Source organism: Hyaloscypha bicolor (genome assembly GCF_002865645.1).
Source record: "Hyaloscypha bicolor E unplaced genomic scaffold K444scaffold_142, whole genome shotgun sequence".
Taxonomy (NCBI): Eukaryota; Fungi; Ascomycota; class Leotiomycetes; order Helotiales; family Hyaloscyphaceae; genus Hyaloscypha; species Hyaloscypha bicolor.
The window spans coordinates 159,446-173,099 of record NW_020194644.1 but is presented as its reverse complement, the minus strand read 5'-3'; the positions used below and the strand labels follow the sequence as shown (position 1 = coordinate 173,099).

Sequence of the window (13,654 nt, the reverse complement as noted above, 5' to 3'; positions counted from 1 at the left end):
TTGGGCCACCTTAACGACACTTTACTAAATACAAGTTCACTTCTCAAAGTCCTTATTCTTAATAAATACCTAGAAACGTTTCTAGCATGCTACAAATCGCTTTAGTTAGGGTTCAAGTTAGGGATTTATTATTGGTCCGGGGGTTAGGGGGCAGGAGGGAGGCCCCGTATTAAGAATACCTCAGAAACGTTTCAGTAACGATAGAGAAACAATTTTATATTATATCCTATTATCTATATTAGACAAGAAGGAACAGGGAGTAGAGAGAGAATATTTGGTGCCTTAAAATTTGTAACGGACTATGGTCTTTTTTTCTACCCCTGTAATAGGCCAGGTGGGGGCGCCAAGCAGGCCAGCTCAACTACATCTTCGATGGAGATCAATGAGCCAGGGAATTGCTTGCGACGATGAAATAAGGTTGGGTTAGCCTTACGTAATCTTTGGGAAGCTTCCTCCCTTCCCGCACACGTACCCTTCGCCATCATTCCCAATGTGCACGAGGTTGCTACAAATCACAAACCGAGCATAATGGCATCTCAAGCGTCGCTTTCCAGCCTCTCAGTCGACCTTCTGTTTAAGATTTTCAAGCTCCTAGAGCGACCTAGCAAGTTGTGCCTTGCCTTAAGCTCCCTTGGATTTTGCATCTCTTCGCAAAGTACTACGACCTCGATCGCTACCGCTCTGAAACTTTCTCTGCCCAATGAAGAGACCGAGGACGGGAAAGCGGAAGCTATTGTGCAGGGTATCCTGGACGAATGGTTGAGGAGGAAATGTGGGGTGGAGGGTGGGGTCGTGTTTTGTGCTAGTGCTACAAATTCTTGCGTTTACGTCCAGAGAATGGAAGAAGGCCTTGGTGCACCAAGATGCTGACAAGAGGACTGTGAGTTGATGATCTGCCTACGTGTGAGTCATATCGACAAGTTTCGGTAGATGGTTCCGACATCGTGGACTCTGTGAAGATCGCTGTGGTATTGACAAGGACGCTAACGTAATCTGACATCCTAGTCAGGATTGCTGACGTAGGTCCTACCTTGAGAAAAAATATGCAAGGAATGAAGGAGGTTCTCTCCCGAGTTATCTTCAGAGATTCTTTACCTTGCTATGAAGCTATAATGAGCCTCACGAGCCTCATGAATAAGCATGAATCTTTCCACAGGCCACATTTGCAGAGGTTTGAGTTGGAGATTCTTCTTGCATGCTTTCATTGCCCCTCTTCTCCGCTTGAAATAGCCCGGGATAGAGAACCCTTGCGGTTTCCATTCTGGTGACCCTGTCCAGCACGAGGAAGGAAAATAGCAATTGAGCCTAGCCAAACCACAAGAGGATTGGGCATGCAATTAATAGAGATGATCTAGAAGAGGACCGTTCGACAGATAGAAACCTGCGCGAGAGATATCCGATGGAATGGTAATGATGGCATACGCAGAATTCCTGACAAGGATAAGATATCTCGAGGTGGTGGGTGGATGGAACGAGCAGTATCAGCATAAGCGAAAATGCGAAGACCGTACGGCAACCTCGATTACGACATCGAGAATCTCGAAAGAACGAGCAAATCTGCTAACCATCGAAAGCGAAGGCCACTAAAACATTTTTTGATAATAGGCCACTTGGCACGAGATTTCCTGTATTGGGTGTGCGACTGGGAAATCAGCCACTGCATTGTGTGATATCAAGTTGGGGCAATCAGAGGAGTTGCTGCAGATTTATGAATTTATTTCCGGCGCAGGAATTATTGCCTGGGTGAGTTCTCGAGATCACCCCATCGACCGCTTCTATCCGGGTCAAGCTTTCTCAGCTCTGCCAGCCATGCTGTGCAATCCTGCCTCTCATCTAATTCCGGTGCTCGCTCTTCTATCCGACAGAGTGCCATCGTATAATCGATCAGAGCATTGTAAATCCACTTGCAATCCTCTGCACCATCCAACATATCTTTGAGAATAACAAGTTGTCGAGTAACGTATTCGGCACGGTCTTCTGGAGTGAAGTTTGGGGTAATGGTGGCGTGACCAACATATTCGGTGACAGTCGTCATGAGGAATTGGTAGTAGAACCATGCAGACTGCTGGTATGGGTACGAATCAGTGTACATGGCGGCGATGATGAGCTCAAATTCTAGTAGCGTGTTAGCTTGTACTAAGCAAGAGAGGGACAAGATACCATCGTCTAAAAACTGCCGTCTTGCTTCATCATTGGCGCTGCGTTCACCAAGAAGTCGCGGTATCAGTTTGCTCCGTCTATGCCATGCTGAAAAGTTCGAGAGACCTTTGTCGCCGTGGATCATCTTTGTGGTATATTCGAACTCCGATTCCACCATGCTCTGCCCACCCAGCCTGGGACTCTCTAACTCAGACACAACCCTTCCTCTGTAACCCCATCCATGGAAATTTCGGCTGTCCTTCACTAACATCTTCCCCACTAATGTAAGCTCCCTTTTCCAAAGTTCCCGTGCTACTTCAGGCTCTAGCCGCTCGTTTGCTTCTTGCAAAAGCCACAATCGATAATTCCATAGCCAATAACATTTCGGATATTTCATCATTATAGGGAACATAAATTCGAGGTCTGCTTTTATCAGGTCAAGAGTTGTACCATTCCTCCCATGATTCGGGGAGACGGGGTTCTGCGGGATCGTGGTCGAGGCCGCGGACGAAGTGGTAGTAGAGAAGGAGGAATTTTCGGAAGAGGCCTTGGTAGTGTCGATCAGAGAAGTATTCAGCGACTCCGTCGAGTGCGAGGATGAAACCGATGGTTTGGAGAATAAGCCATAGATTAGCAAACGTCTCCGGACGTTCCATATTGTGTAATATTCGGGGTTCTTCTTGAGGAGCTTAGAGGTGAGTTCAAGGACTTCGAGGGTGTATTGACGCTCTGCGATCTGCCCCCCGACATTAGCAAGTCTCTCCATGGTAGCCAGCCGTCTCGCGCACCTTCGTCGTGATCAGGTCTTCCAAGTCCCTGTATTCTCGGATCTGGCGCTCTTCCTCCAGGCGCTGTGCTTCTGTTCTCTGCGTTGTCTCTGCTACTCGCGGGACACCATGCTGCCTCAAATATCAGCCCAGGTTATGCATGCAAGGCTCGATAATCATACACTGGCCATGTTGGGGATTGCGCCTATTCTTGCCCAGAGTTGAAGGTGGCTCGATGATTATGCAGGTTCGACGTTGAAGAAAGCGCGAGTCAGTCCCGTGACAAGCGAGAGAGCAACATTGTCATGACTTTCTAACTTTCCCGTCTCTCCTCTCCTCCTCTCTTTTCCTCCACCGTCCAACATCCAGGTCACGAAGATATACTAACTGTTCAAGTATCACTAACGTTCAATAGCGCGGGATTTCATTGTCATTGTACAGATTTGTCTGGCTCCACTGGCTTCTCGGTTGGCCTCAACAACATCCCAGCCCGGCTCAGATTCATTGTCCTTCGGACCCCATTTGGACTCCCAAGGACATCCCATTGGACCCTTTCTCCTATTCATCGAAGAGTCTCCGTCTGAAAACTCTTTCTCGATATCCTTTCATTTGTTCTGAGAGAGAAGAGAGGATAGTTTGCGGCTCTTTAGCAGACTATCTTCAGCCTCCTCAACCCGCTCATTTGTTTCAGTCATGGTTCTCTTCAGTGGATATATGCCGCATGGAATCCGAATTCCGAAGTCTCCTATCAGGGTTGATTCCACAGGCGACGAAATCAAGATACCCAAGATTCGATTGACACGGCGGGCGCAATCCCATTGTGGTGAGTGGCCAGGAGTATTTCGAGCTGGTATCTGACAACCAGGCAGACCTCGTCGAAGCCTTCCAGGACGCTTCTCGGAAATGTTCCAAGTTGACTGGTATTTTTGACGGGCCTGCTGACGATGATAAACCACTTCCCGCCGCTGCAACCCTCCCGCGCCACAATCCCCGATCGCAAAATACATACTTCCGCCGGCCGTCATTGAAGATCTTTGATTCCAATTCAACTTCGAATTCGAGAGGCTCACTGCGGAGTCCAGATCGATTCGTGCCAAGGAGGAGGCCTGATCTCGATTCTGTCATACAAAGTTTTCGTGCAAACAAGGAACCCAACGCTCTGTCAACTGAAGAGAAACTGCTCAGACACAAAGATGTCAGCCCCGATGCCTTCAATCCTCGCAGACGAATTTCGTCTCCAATTCCTCAAGCAAACAGACCAATTTCCCGACGAAACTACTCTGGAAGACGGAGTGGTAGTGGAGGTATGACTCGCCGCACTACGCACAGTAGTATGGGCTGATCGAATTGCAGGTGGAAGCGTTCTTGCTTTCCAGAGAGATCCAGCGGGTCCCAACGGAGAAAGGCAAGTAAGTAGCAGCCAGTGTCATGTCTCTCAGAGGCAGGTATCGAAATATCAAGACATCCCCCCCCCCAAGAGCCAAACCTCTCGTGACCAAAACTACACCTCACTAACATATTCACCGCCGGCTAATTGCTGCAGGTAAGTGTCGGCACAATATGGAGGGTAGGCGGACTTGCCCCTCCCAGCTTTGGAGTCCCAAATGGGCGAGGGGGTCGACTTGGCAGCGGAACAAATGCTCCTCTTTACACGACTTCATTTTCGGCATCACGACCAAAAGGACAGGAAGAGTCTGAGAATCATGAGAATCGTCTTGCTCATGCTCTTGAGTTGGACCGAGTTTCCAGAGTGCTTGAATTTCGGGACTTTTCTACCTCTCCGCAGAAACACCTTACGCTGAAAGAGAGACAGACCGAACTAGAGTCGAAAACTACTTGGACTGGTACTGAATGGGTCATGGGACCGACCGATCATAGTATGAGACTCTCCCCAGCTCACACGCCATTTTAAACCTCTGAGTGTAACCAAAACTGACTACAACAGAAACGCCGATAACCAAAGAAGCTCGGAATCTTCCAATTGCCCCCTTCAAATAAGTCTTTTCTTCTCAAGCATGTGACCCTTTACTGACCTCGTGCAGAGTGTTGGATGCTCCGAATCTTCGAGATGACTTCTACTGTTCTGTCCTTGCGTACTCACCTACTTGTCATACCCTCGCTGTCGGCCTTGGTCCCCTACTCTATGCATGGTCCGAGATGCAAGGTGTGCATCTCCTCAACGGTGGAACCGCAAGTGGAGCCTGGCTTACCTCCATTGCATTTTCTTCAACTCAAGGATGCAGATCCATCTTGGCTTTCGGTAGATCTGACTGCTCCTTAACTCTCATGTCTCTTTATGACAGCATGCTACCACGTTTCGAGGTTCAGCAGCCCTGCCCTATTGCATGTGTTACATGGAGACCCCATACCACGATGCGACCCTCTCGTTGCCCTCTTACGAGTGGAATACCTGTTAAGACCGAGGATCTTCTCGTCGGAGACGAGGTTGGAAATATTTACTATTATTCTGTCGAATGGCCGGAGGCGTGGGAAGTCACCCGAAACGGGTGGTCCGGTTCGATGACTCTCCTTGCCCGAATCATGGTTCATACGCAGCAGATCTGCGGTCTCGCGTTTTCCAACGATGGCTCTATGTTTGCAACTGGCGGAAACGACAACCTCTGCTGCCTCTTCCAGACCAATAAAGTGCTTCATAGCACTCGAGAGGAAGCTCAGGTTGCCGAAGAGGTCTTCATCCAAGCAGATGGCATGCGACGTGTCCACACCATTGTTGGCCAAGGAGGCGTCAAAGAAGTCAAACTAGGCTCCGAGAAACATCGCTGGGCGCACGGAGCAGCAGTCAAAGCAATCGCATTTTGCCCCTGGCGAGATGGGCTCGTCGCCACAGGCGGTGGTAGCAACGACAAATGCATTCATTTCTACCACGCTTCCTCCGGCGCCTGCCTCGCAACAATCAGCGTAGCCGCGCAGGTAACATCTCTGATCTGGTCAACCACCCGTCGTGAAATCGCTGCAACCTTCGGATACGCGCAGCCCGAGCATCCCTACCGCATCGCCGTCTTCTCGTGGCCGGAATGCAAGCAAGTTGCTGCCATACCCTGGGACGGCGAACATCGTGCGTTATATGCAATCCCGTATCCTGGGGGCCCGAACGAGAGTCAGACGAGTCGAGAAGGGGGCAGAGGATTGAGTCGCACGGCGCAGGAAGGGTGTATCGTTGTTGCAAGCAGTGATGAGAGTGTCAAGTTCCATGAGGTGTGGACAGCGGGGCAGAAGACGACGGCTGGTGGGGAAGGGCTGCTGGGTGGTAGTGATATTCTTGAGGGGCTGGAGGGGATTGATAAGGAGGGGGAGGTCATTCGATAGGTTGATGGGATTATGCATTGTGTTTCATGAATCGTGACTTGGGGGTAGGTACGAGGCTCGGCCATTGGGGGCAGGAGTTGAATATTGCTTAGGGCTAGAATGGCTGATACCCAATATAGAATTGAGCTCGTCATTCTTTCTTTGCTGCATTTTTGTGCAACCATACTTAAGGCTTGTTTTAGTTATACTTGAGATGGAAAGCCAGTTACACAGTGTTGCATCTCATGCCTTTGCCAGCAAGCAGAAGGGATCACAAGGTCAAATATTCCAAATGATGAGAGGAGAATGGAATTTATTGTTTCATTTCTCTTACTCCACAAAACACCTTCCTCTCAGTAAGGCGAAGAGGCAGATCTTATCGGGGTATGCGTCCAACCCTTCCTATTCTCATCCTACTCAACACAGACTTTACGAAACCGCGAGAAAGCAAATTGAGGCCCACAGATGAATGTTCCGAGTTCCAGGGGACAATGAAAGGCGACTAGTGAGGGAGCTCCTCGTGTTCTGGAGCATTCGGATTTTGTACCAATTCAATGTTCCTCTTCCTTGCTGAACGTCGCGGGTACCTAGTAAGCAAAGCGAAACTCGACTTCGGGTACATTGAAGGAGGGGTATCTCTTCTTGACGACGTTCAAGGTCCTGTACACAATATGCTTGTTGGGATCCTCAGGAATTGTCTCTTGTCTTGAAATCATGACCACTAAGGTCTTCAACTCTGGGAAGTTGACCAATTCGTGGAAGTTATACTTGAAGTTGTGTCGAGAGCCCATCCCCAACTTGATATGCGGGTCATGTTGGATTCCGTCAAAACTAAAATGGACGGCTTCGCTGATCAGTAGCGTATGATTATTCGAGGGTCGTGGGTTTCCCACAATATGGCGGCTATCCAGTGGAGGGTGAATGTACCAGGATCGGGTTGTTAGACTGTTGACTGCAACTTGCAGATAGTTGTAGTTAGAATGGTGAGAGACTCTGTATTCGTCAAGCTTTCTGAAGAGCGGGGAAAGGTTGGGAGACGGCCCCATTATGATTGTACGGAGGTTGCTGCGCACAACCGGTTCTGCTACTCCTGGGGAAATGTGTCAGCTCTGCCTAAAACAATGGGAGAACCCGTAAACTCACTGAAAGTCATCAAATGCAACGTATCCACCTCGAATGAAAAGAAGCTCAACTTTGCGTTCTCGTTTGGGAAAATTGGCGCATACAAGCTGGGGCCCTTCCCCTCAACGTTGTTGGCGGCATCGTTCTCGCGGTACAGGTATTCGTTTCGGGACTCGCGGCAAACGTGCATTACGACTGGCGTCGGACGGCTTTCGAAGATGGTGTATCGGGGTCTGTACTCAAGAGGCTTGCTTTGGACGAGCGTTTGGGGCGAGGGTGCCATCAGAGACCAGATCTTGAGGCGGATTTCGAGCGGCTGGACGGTGTTAGCTTGTGCTTGAAGATAACGTGGGAAAAGCTAAGAGAGTCACGTTGGATGGAAAGGTGAAGACATACCAACTCGGGAAAGAGGCGGAACTGAGAGTCGTCTGGTGCAGTTGGCTGGACGTTACTTTGGGATGAATCTCCGGCGCTGGCTCGGATCTCTACAGCCTTGATTGTTCGAGTTTTCCGTCCCTTTGCTGTCTTCTTCTTGACTCTGATCAGCGATAGGGTAGGTTCGCGACCGAAGGACTTCGGCGGCGGCTTGGTGATCTTGGACGAGGGAATGGCTTTCTTCGGTACCTTCTTTCTTCCTTGTATTGCCGGCATTGTTCTCGCCATTGCGTAATCGTTACAGTGTTGATGCTGTTGCAGGTAGCAAATGTCATCTATCTAGTGAAAAAAGATTGGAGGGCGCGAATGCGGAAAGGAGCGAGGCTGCTGGTTTGTTGACAAGGCTGTCGCTAATTCAGGAGGGGACTTCACTGAAACGTGCCGACATCATAGCCTGGTGAATTCTAGTAGTCGAGAGTGACGATTTGTTTCAAGGATTCAATCTTTAATTGGAGCACCACGACGCAGGATTTAGAGAAATTAGGAAGAGCCTTTCACCTGAAGCCTTGGAATTTCTATCCTCCGCAACCCAAGTGGGTGGAGTGAGGAGAAACAGGGGACGAGCTTGAGAGTTTGAGTGGAGCGGATGGGTGACTAAAAGCAGGGGCTACATCAACCGGCTGGCTTGGTGAGCAGTGCTTTCCCCCCTTCCCCCAAATATGTTCGTTCTCAAGACCTAAGTTATTAACTTATTGCTTCACAGGATAGAGGAATTCAGAGTTTGTGCTTTAGGAAGTGATTCCCCTGCACTCGGCTACTGCAATGGAGAGAAAGTGGTTTCGACAGAGAATGCATCGATGGCTTAAGTGAGCTCGTTTCTGCTATTCATCTCTATTTAAGTGGCGATTTCAGAAGATAACTGATCTGGGCATCTAATACGAAGATCACGGCATAATGTGTCGGGATTACAGGGTAATTGTATTTTAACGGCACTTTAGTGTGTTTTTCTAGCGCATTCGGTCACTAAATTGCCCTATAATTCTAGGCCCTTGCCCTAAAAAGACGCTATAGACGGGAGCAACGAGTACTGCACTTTTGTAGCTTTTCCCCTGTAGTTACAAGGGATACCTCGCTAAAGAGCCCTATCGTAACTACCCGTTTAGCGTCCAAGCGCTATCTTTGCTCCACTAGCAGCGGTATTTACCCCTGGAGATCTTCTCATACCTTGCGAATGTCTTACAGCGCCTCTCAGGTCTGCTTAGACATATGGCCTGAAGTCATAGGGCCTCACAACGGGTTCAACCCCTAAATTGTGCCCTGAGGATGCCAAGGGCCTCAATGCCCTGTAATCCTGTCACTATATGCCGTGATCTTCATAAAGAGGAATTGGTCTACAGGCTTTGAGCGAGCGACTGCATGTTGGTTCCATAGAAGTTCCAACATCCAAATGGAGACTAAAGAGGCGACACTGTTGAGCTTGCTCTTAAATGTGTCTCAGTGAAGTTGACCTTTGGAACAATTGCCTGGCCGGAAGGCGACCCCCTATCATGGTCTGTCGAGACTGTGATGTTCTGGAGGGTTTTCGGAGCGTTGCTGCTTCGTGCATCACTGAAGGTACGCTCTATACGAAAGGATGAAAAGGTACTAGAAAGAAACAGATACTATTATTGTACCAGTAGAGTGGACCGCGCTATCCAAGTGGAGTAAATCTTGAATCTCGCAGAATCTACCAATCCTACCGGGAAACCAAGGTTCACAATTGGCTTGAATGGAAATTTCAGAGGAGTAATCAGTGTGGGCAAAAACTACTCAAGCTACTCAAGCTACTCTAGAGTAGTCTTGAGTAGAGTAGAGTAGAGTTTGAGTAGCGTAATATAGTACTTGAGTAGAGTAGAGTAGAGTACTACTCTAGAGTAACTCAAGAGTAGTCACGTGAATATAGTAAATCAGTATTTATTTAATTATTAATAAATAAATAAGATACCCATTAAGTAGCAGTATATAATTTAAACTAGAGCTTATATAAGGCTATTTAAATACTACTTTTTTTCTATAAAAAACAGATTTCCCTTCTCGGAATCTTTCTTTTCCTTCTTTTTTCCTTCTTTTTTTACTTCTTCTAATTCGTCTTTAAATAACCCCCAGCTTTTTAAGCAAGATATTATCTTAATAGTACTCTTATTAAGTCTATTATGTAATTTAGATATAATAAGAGTACCTTGAGAGAAGAGTTTGCCCTTAATAGCCGAGGAAGCCTAAGAATATATGATGGTTCTACCTTGCTTACCAAGCCTTGCCACTACTTGATTGGGCAGTGTAGTGGCGCTAGATTCGGGCCACCCCGGAGCCTTACCCAATTAGGCTAGCGTGTCACGTGTCGCATCACGTGTAACGTCACGTGCGTACTACTCAACTACTCTAAAATATTCTAGAGTAGTTGAGTAGAGTATTGAGTAGAGTATGAGTAGTGAGAAATTTATTTGAGTAGAATATGAGTAGGGCCCACTACTCTACTCTACTCTACTCATTTCCCACACTGGGAGTAATAAATTATATCTTACATCACTATGCAAATTTGTTTTGGAAGTTCTTGTTGTAAGGAAAACTTCGGTGTCAGTTTCCACGAAGAATCAAGACAGTGCTGTTGTAAATCCCAAGCAAGCTCTCAGGAGGGAGTGAAATTTTAAACCCTTCGGATGAGTCTGGCCTTCTTCTCCCCAAGACTCTGTATCTAGAAAGCCCGTTGGATCGCCAGGACCAGGTAATATAACTGGAGAAAGTCCGAGTGAAGAGGGCAACGAAGAAATAGATAAGCAGGAAGAGGCGATGGTAGCGTTGTTGAGGAATCGTATTGAGAGGATGCGTGCGGATAAGGAGAGGTTATTAGCAAATGAGAGGTTGAGTCAATTAGAAGAAGAGACGAAAGCGAAGATTTTGGACGTGCCGATGAGGAGTTCGAGGTGGCGGGATGGAGATGTGTGATGGAAGCACGACGTTTTCGGCATTCTATTTCTAAATCTGAATCCTGATACCTTTTGGGGGTTATATGTGCTGGGCACCTGTCTTGTCTCGGTGACTGGCTTGGAAGAGACGTTGGGATGAGGTCACGAAGGTTTTGAATACCCTAATTCGCGCAGAGCCCATACCCACAGACTTAGATATCCCAAGAAGAGTGCCTGGGATGACGCGTCGGTTAGCTCTAGCCTCTACGGCAACTTGTAGCAGATGCTCAAGAGAAGTAACGTGAGAATCGGTTGCGCCATTGGTCGAACAAGGTGAAAGATAGAAAATAGGAGAGTCCCTTCTAAGATTTTAGAATCCCTAATACTACGAAGCAGGTTCAGGGATTAGGGATATTAATGTCATGTCATTACAAGGCAATAACAGTGACGATCATCATCAGTACGAAGACAACAGCATAAAGTATAGGGAATACAGGGCATTTTGACCCTCAGCGCTCTACAGGGTGTGAATTTAGGGCAGAAGCTCGCTACAAGCCCCTATAACTCTAGGTAGTGCTCCCTAAATCTACGTAAAGAGGCGCTATAAGACATTCGCATGGGGTAAGTAGATCTTCTAGGGTTATAGCGCTCGGACGCTAAACAAGCAACTATTATAGGCCCCTTTAGCGAAGGCTCCCTTGTAAGTACAGGGAAGAAGACCTGAAAAGGTGTGGTAGCCCTTGTCGAAGGCGTAAATGTGCTTTTAGGGGAAGGGCCTGGAAATATAGGGCCTTGTAGCGAGTTTGCTACCTTGATCTGTACGCTGGAGAGCCTGAAAGTCTCCCAATGCCCTGTATTCCCGATACTTTATGCCGTTGTCTTCGTATAAGGCCCCTACCAAGTTCTCACGAGACTTGATCCTCTTGCTCTCCGCGTCGCTCACCACCGCATGACCTTGTGGCCCTCCAGCACCATCAAATCTTTTAGTGTAACCAGGTGATAATTGCATGCAGGTGACCTTTGAGACCCAGATTATTTTCCCTTCTTAATTGGCTCGTCAAACTAAACGAGCGTTGTAATGAAGTCTCAGGTCCGCATGCAGGCGCTTTTGCTTTGTATTGAGTTCGTGACGCAGAATCGAGATTCGTAAGAGACAAAAAGAGCTTCTAGGTTGTTCCGAGGAATATTAGCGTTACTCTTCTTGAGTTATAAGAAGCCTGAAATTCCATGACGAACCGTGGTCCCAGAGAAAGTCTGCACCGGCTCGAGGTCTCATTTCAATATCGCCATGAACTGGGGGGCATGCGTAGGCTACTGTCCCTCTCCCCAGCGGTCTTTCATTGGTTGGAATGTTGGTATCTGTCCTAGAGCACCAGCTACTCGAAATGCAAATGGAAGAATCTTCAATCATACTAAATTCTTGACTTCTCTTCTTTCGCCTGTTGATCCAGCGCAATACAACAAAGGCAGATGGGGCACAAGTGGCGAAAAGAGTGATGAGGCCAATTACTGCTTTGGTAGGAAGTCCCATTTAGAATGAGGCGAGCACTGCTTGAAGGGGCGGAACTGATGGAAAGAGTGAAACTTGGTTGGATGACACCACTGACGAATTAAAGCCCGGGAAACAGTGTTGACTTGAAGCTTCGGCGGGAGGAAAGCTACTCTATAAGAGACAAATTTTGGATTATGTTGTAGAGATTGAGACAGCACATGAATGGAAGCCATTGGGGTTTGCTTGGGCCTTTGAGCCCGAGGCTCCATTCATAGTTCAGTGTGTTGGCACCATCCCGTGCAGACAGATTGCCCCCAACATGAAAGCTGCCGACATATTTTGGAATTGTCCAATAGATAACTGGTGCTCATGTTGGCAAAGGTGAAATTGGTAATCGCATTTGTATTCCGCAATCGCAGGGTTGAGAAACTGCCAAACCTTGGAATCACAAGCCACCAGACTACCGTGGCCGAAAATTTAGCAGAAGCTGCAGGGGTTGACTCAATGAGTCTACCGCCTCCATGCGCCGTGATGTAATATGTGCAAAAAGAGTTTGGGATCGCCCAGTGGCACAGAGGGCAAGGATTTTGGTTGCAGGTTCCAACACAAGGGGCATGAGCTAACTTTTGAAAACAATGCAAGAAGATTTGGGAACCAGCCAATGGCAGATGAATGGACTAATCGCTTGGCTGCACCAAGCATGCGTTGGAATCTCAATGCAGGATGGTTTTGGAATCAGCCTATCACATCCGCTTGAGGCGCTGTATAGTAGTCGGGCGTCGGGTGATGAGGAGCTGCAGAGACTTCAGCTCAGATTCTGGCATCCGCGAGTAACATCACAAGGCCCCAGCTCTTTCGTTGCACCGCTACAAATTTTATTTTCCACGCGTTCTTTCGCTTCTGCCTTGTCCTACTCATAATACAAGCACAACGAGGGCGAACTTCCAAAGCCAAATTCACGGCTTCCATCAACTTCACTCTTTTCAATTGCACGAATCACGAGAACAGTACTGAAACCGACCCATAATGATGTCAGCACCAAATTTTCAAGACTGGGAGCGCCTGAAGCATGTTTTGCGCGCTCTTTACATTGGCAAGGGGCATACACTTGAAGGACCCGAGGGTGTGATGAAGCTGATGGAAACTCAGCATGGATTAAAAGCAACGTAAGCACCTTGGATCTCAAACTGAATTTCTAAGACACATGATTAAGCTTGCCTAGGAAAGCACAATATGAGAAACAATTCAAGGATTGGGGCTTTCAGAAAAATCGAACAAAACAAGATTGGAAAGATATAGGCCAAAAGATCGGGGCACGGAAAAGGATGGCTAAAGAAAGTAATATCTATCTTGATGGACAATTGGTTCCCACGAAGAAGCTTCGGAAAGCGATTTCTCGCCAAGCACACATGACGGTTTACGAGCAGTTCCATCAAGGCCAAGGTAAGTAACTAAAATAGTAAAAATTATATCGGTGTTTGATAACGTTCATCAGAATCTCCTCCTGAAAC

General features: G+C 47.7%; 5 protein-coding genes across 5 annotated transcripts; 2 read left to right on the top strand and 3 right to left on the bottom strand.

Annotated features, from left to right (window-relative positions):
* Positions 1-501: 501 nt before the first annotated feature.
* K444DRAFT_619023 (uncharacterized protein) lies at positions 502-1,058 on the top strand. Its single transcript, XM_024881437.1, has one exon. It carries the CDS (start codon positions 529-531, stop codon positions 868-870), a length of 342 nt encoding a protein of 113 aa, XP_024730383.1. The 5' UTR covers positions 502-528; the 3' UTR covers positions 871-1,058.
* Positions 1,059-1,679: 621 nt separating this feature from the next.
* On the bottom strand, positions 1,680-3,150 carry K444DRAFT_619021 (geranylgeranyl transferas-like protein type II alpha subunit). The gene is made up of 4 exons (XM_024881436.1): positions 3,089-3,150; positions 2,928-3,038; positions 2,161-2,875; positions 1,680-2,115 (listed from the first exon to the last, which is right to left on the bottom strand). Exons 1-4 carry the CDS (start codon positions 3,095-3,097, stop codon positions 1,733-1,735), a joined length of 1,218 nt encoding a protein of 405 aa, XP_024730382.1. The 5' UTR covers positions 3,098-3,150; the 3' UTR covers positions 1,680-1,732.
* A 684-nt stretch (positions 3,151-3,834) lies between these two features.
* Positions 3,835-6,233, top strand: K444DRAFT_541353 (WD40 repeat-like protein; the record flags this gene model as incomplete). The annotated part of the gene is made up of 4 exons (XM_024875791.1): positions 3,835-4,204; positions 4,260-4,315; positions 4,450-4,783; positions 4,951-6,233. Coding segments are annotated over 4 exons (2,043 nt in total), but the record flags the coding sequence as incomplete, so codon positions are not given.
* Positions 6,234-6,652: 419 nt separating this feature from the next.
* Positions 6,653-7,997, bottom strand: K444DRAFT_700598 (uncharacterized protein; the record flags this gene model as incomplete). Its single annotated transcript, XM_024888016.1, has 3 exons — positions 6,653-7,302; positions 7,356-7,650; positions 7,731-7,997. The coding sequence occupies 3 exons, from the start codon at positions 7,995-7,997 to the stop codon at positions 6,800-6,802; spliced, it is 1,065 nt and encodes a 354-aa protein (XP_024730380.1). The 3' UTR covers positions 6,653-6,799.
* A 3,444-nt stretch (positions 7,998-11,441) lies between these two features.
* Positions 11,442-12,493, bottom strand: K444DRAFT_148145 (uncharacterized protein). Its single transcript, XM_024870584.1, has 3 exons — positions 12,259-12,493; positions 11,888-12,163; positions 11,442-11,817 (listed from the first exon to the last, which is right to left on the bottom strand). The coding sequence occupies exons 1-3, from the start codon at positions 12,410-12,412 to the stop codon at positions 11,738-11,740; spliced, it is 510 nt and encodes a 169-aa protein (XP_024730379.1). The 5' UTR covers positions 12,413-12,493; the 3' UTR covers positions 11,442-11,737.
* Positions 12,494-13,654: the final 1,161 nt, after the last annotated feature.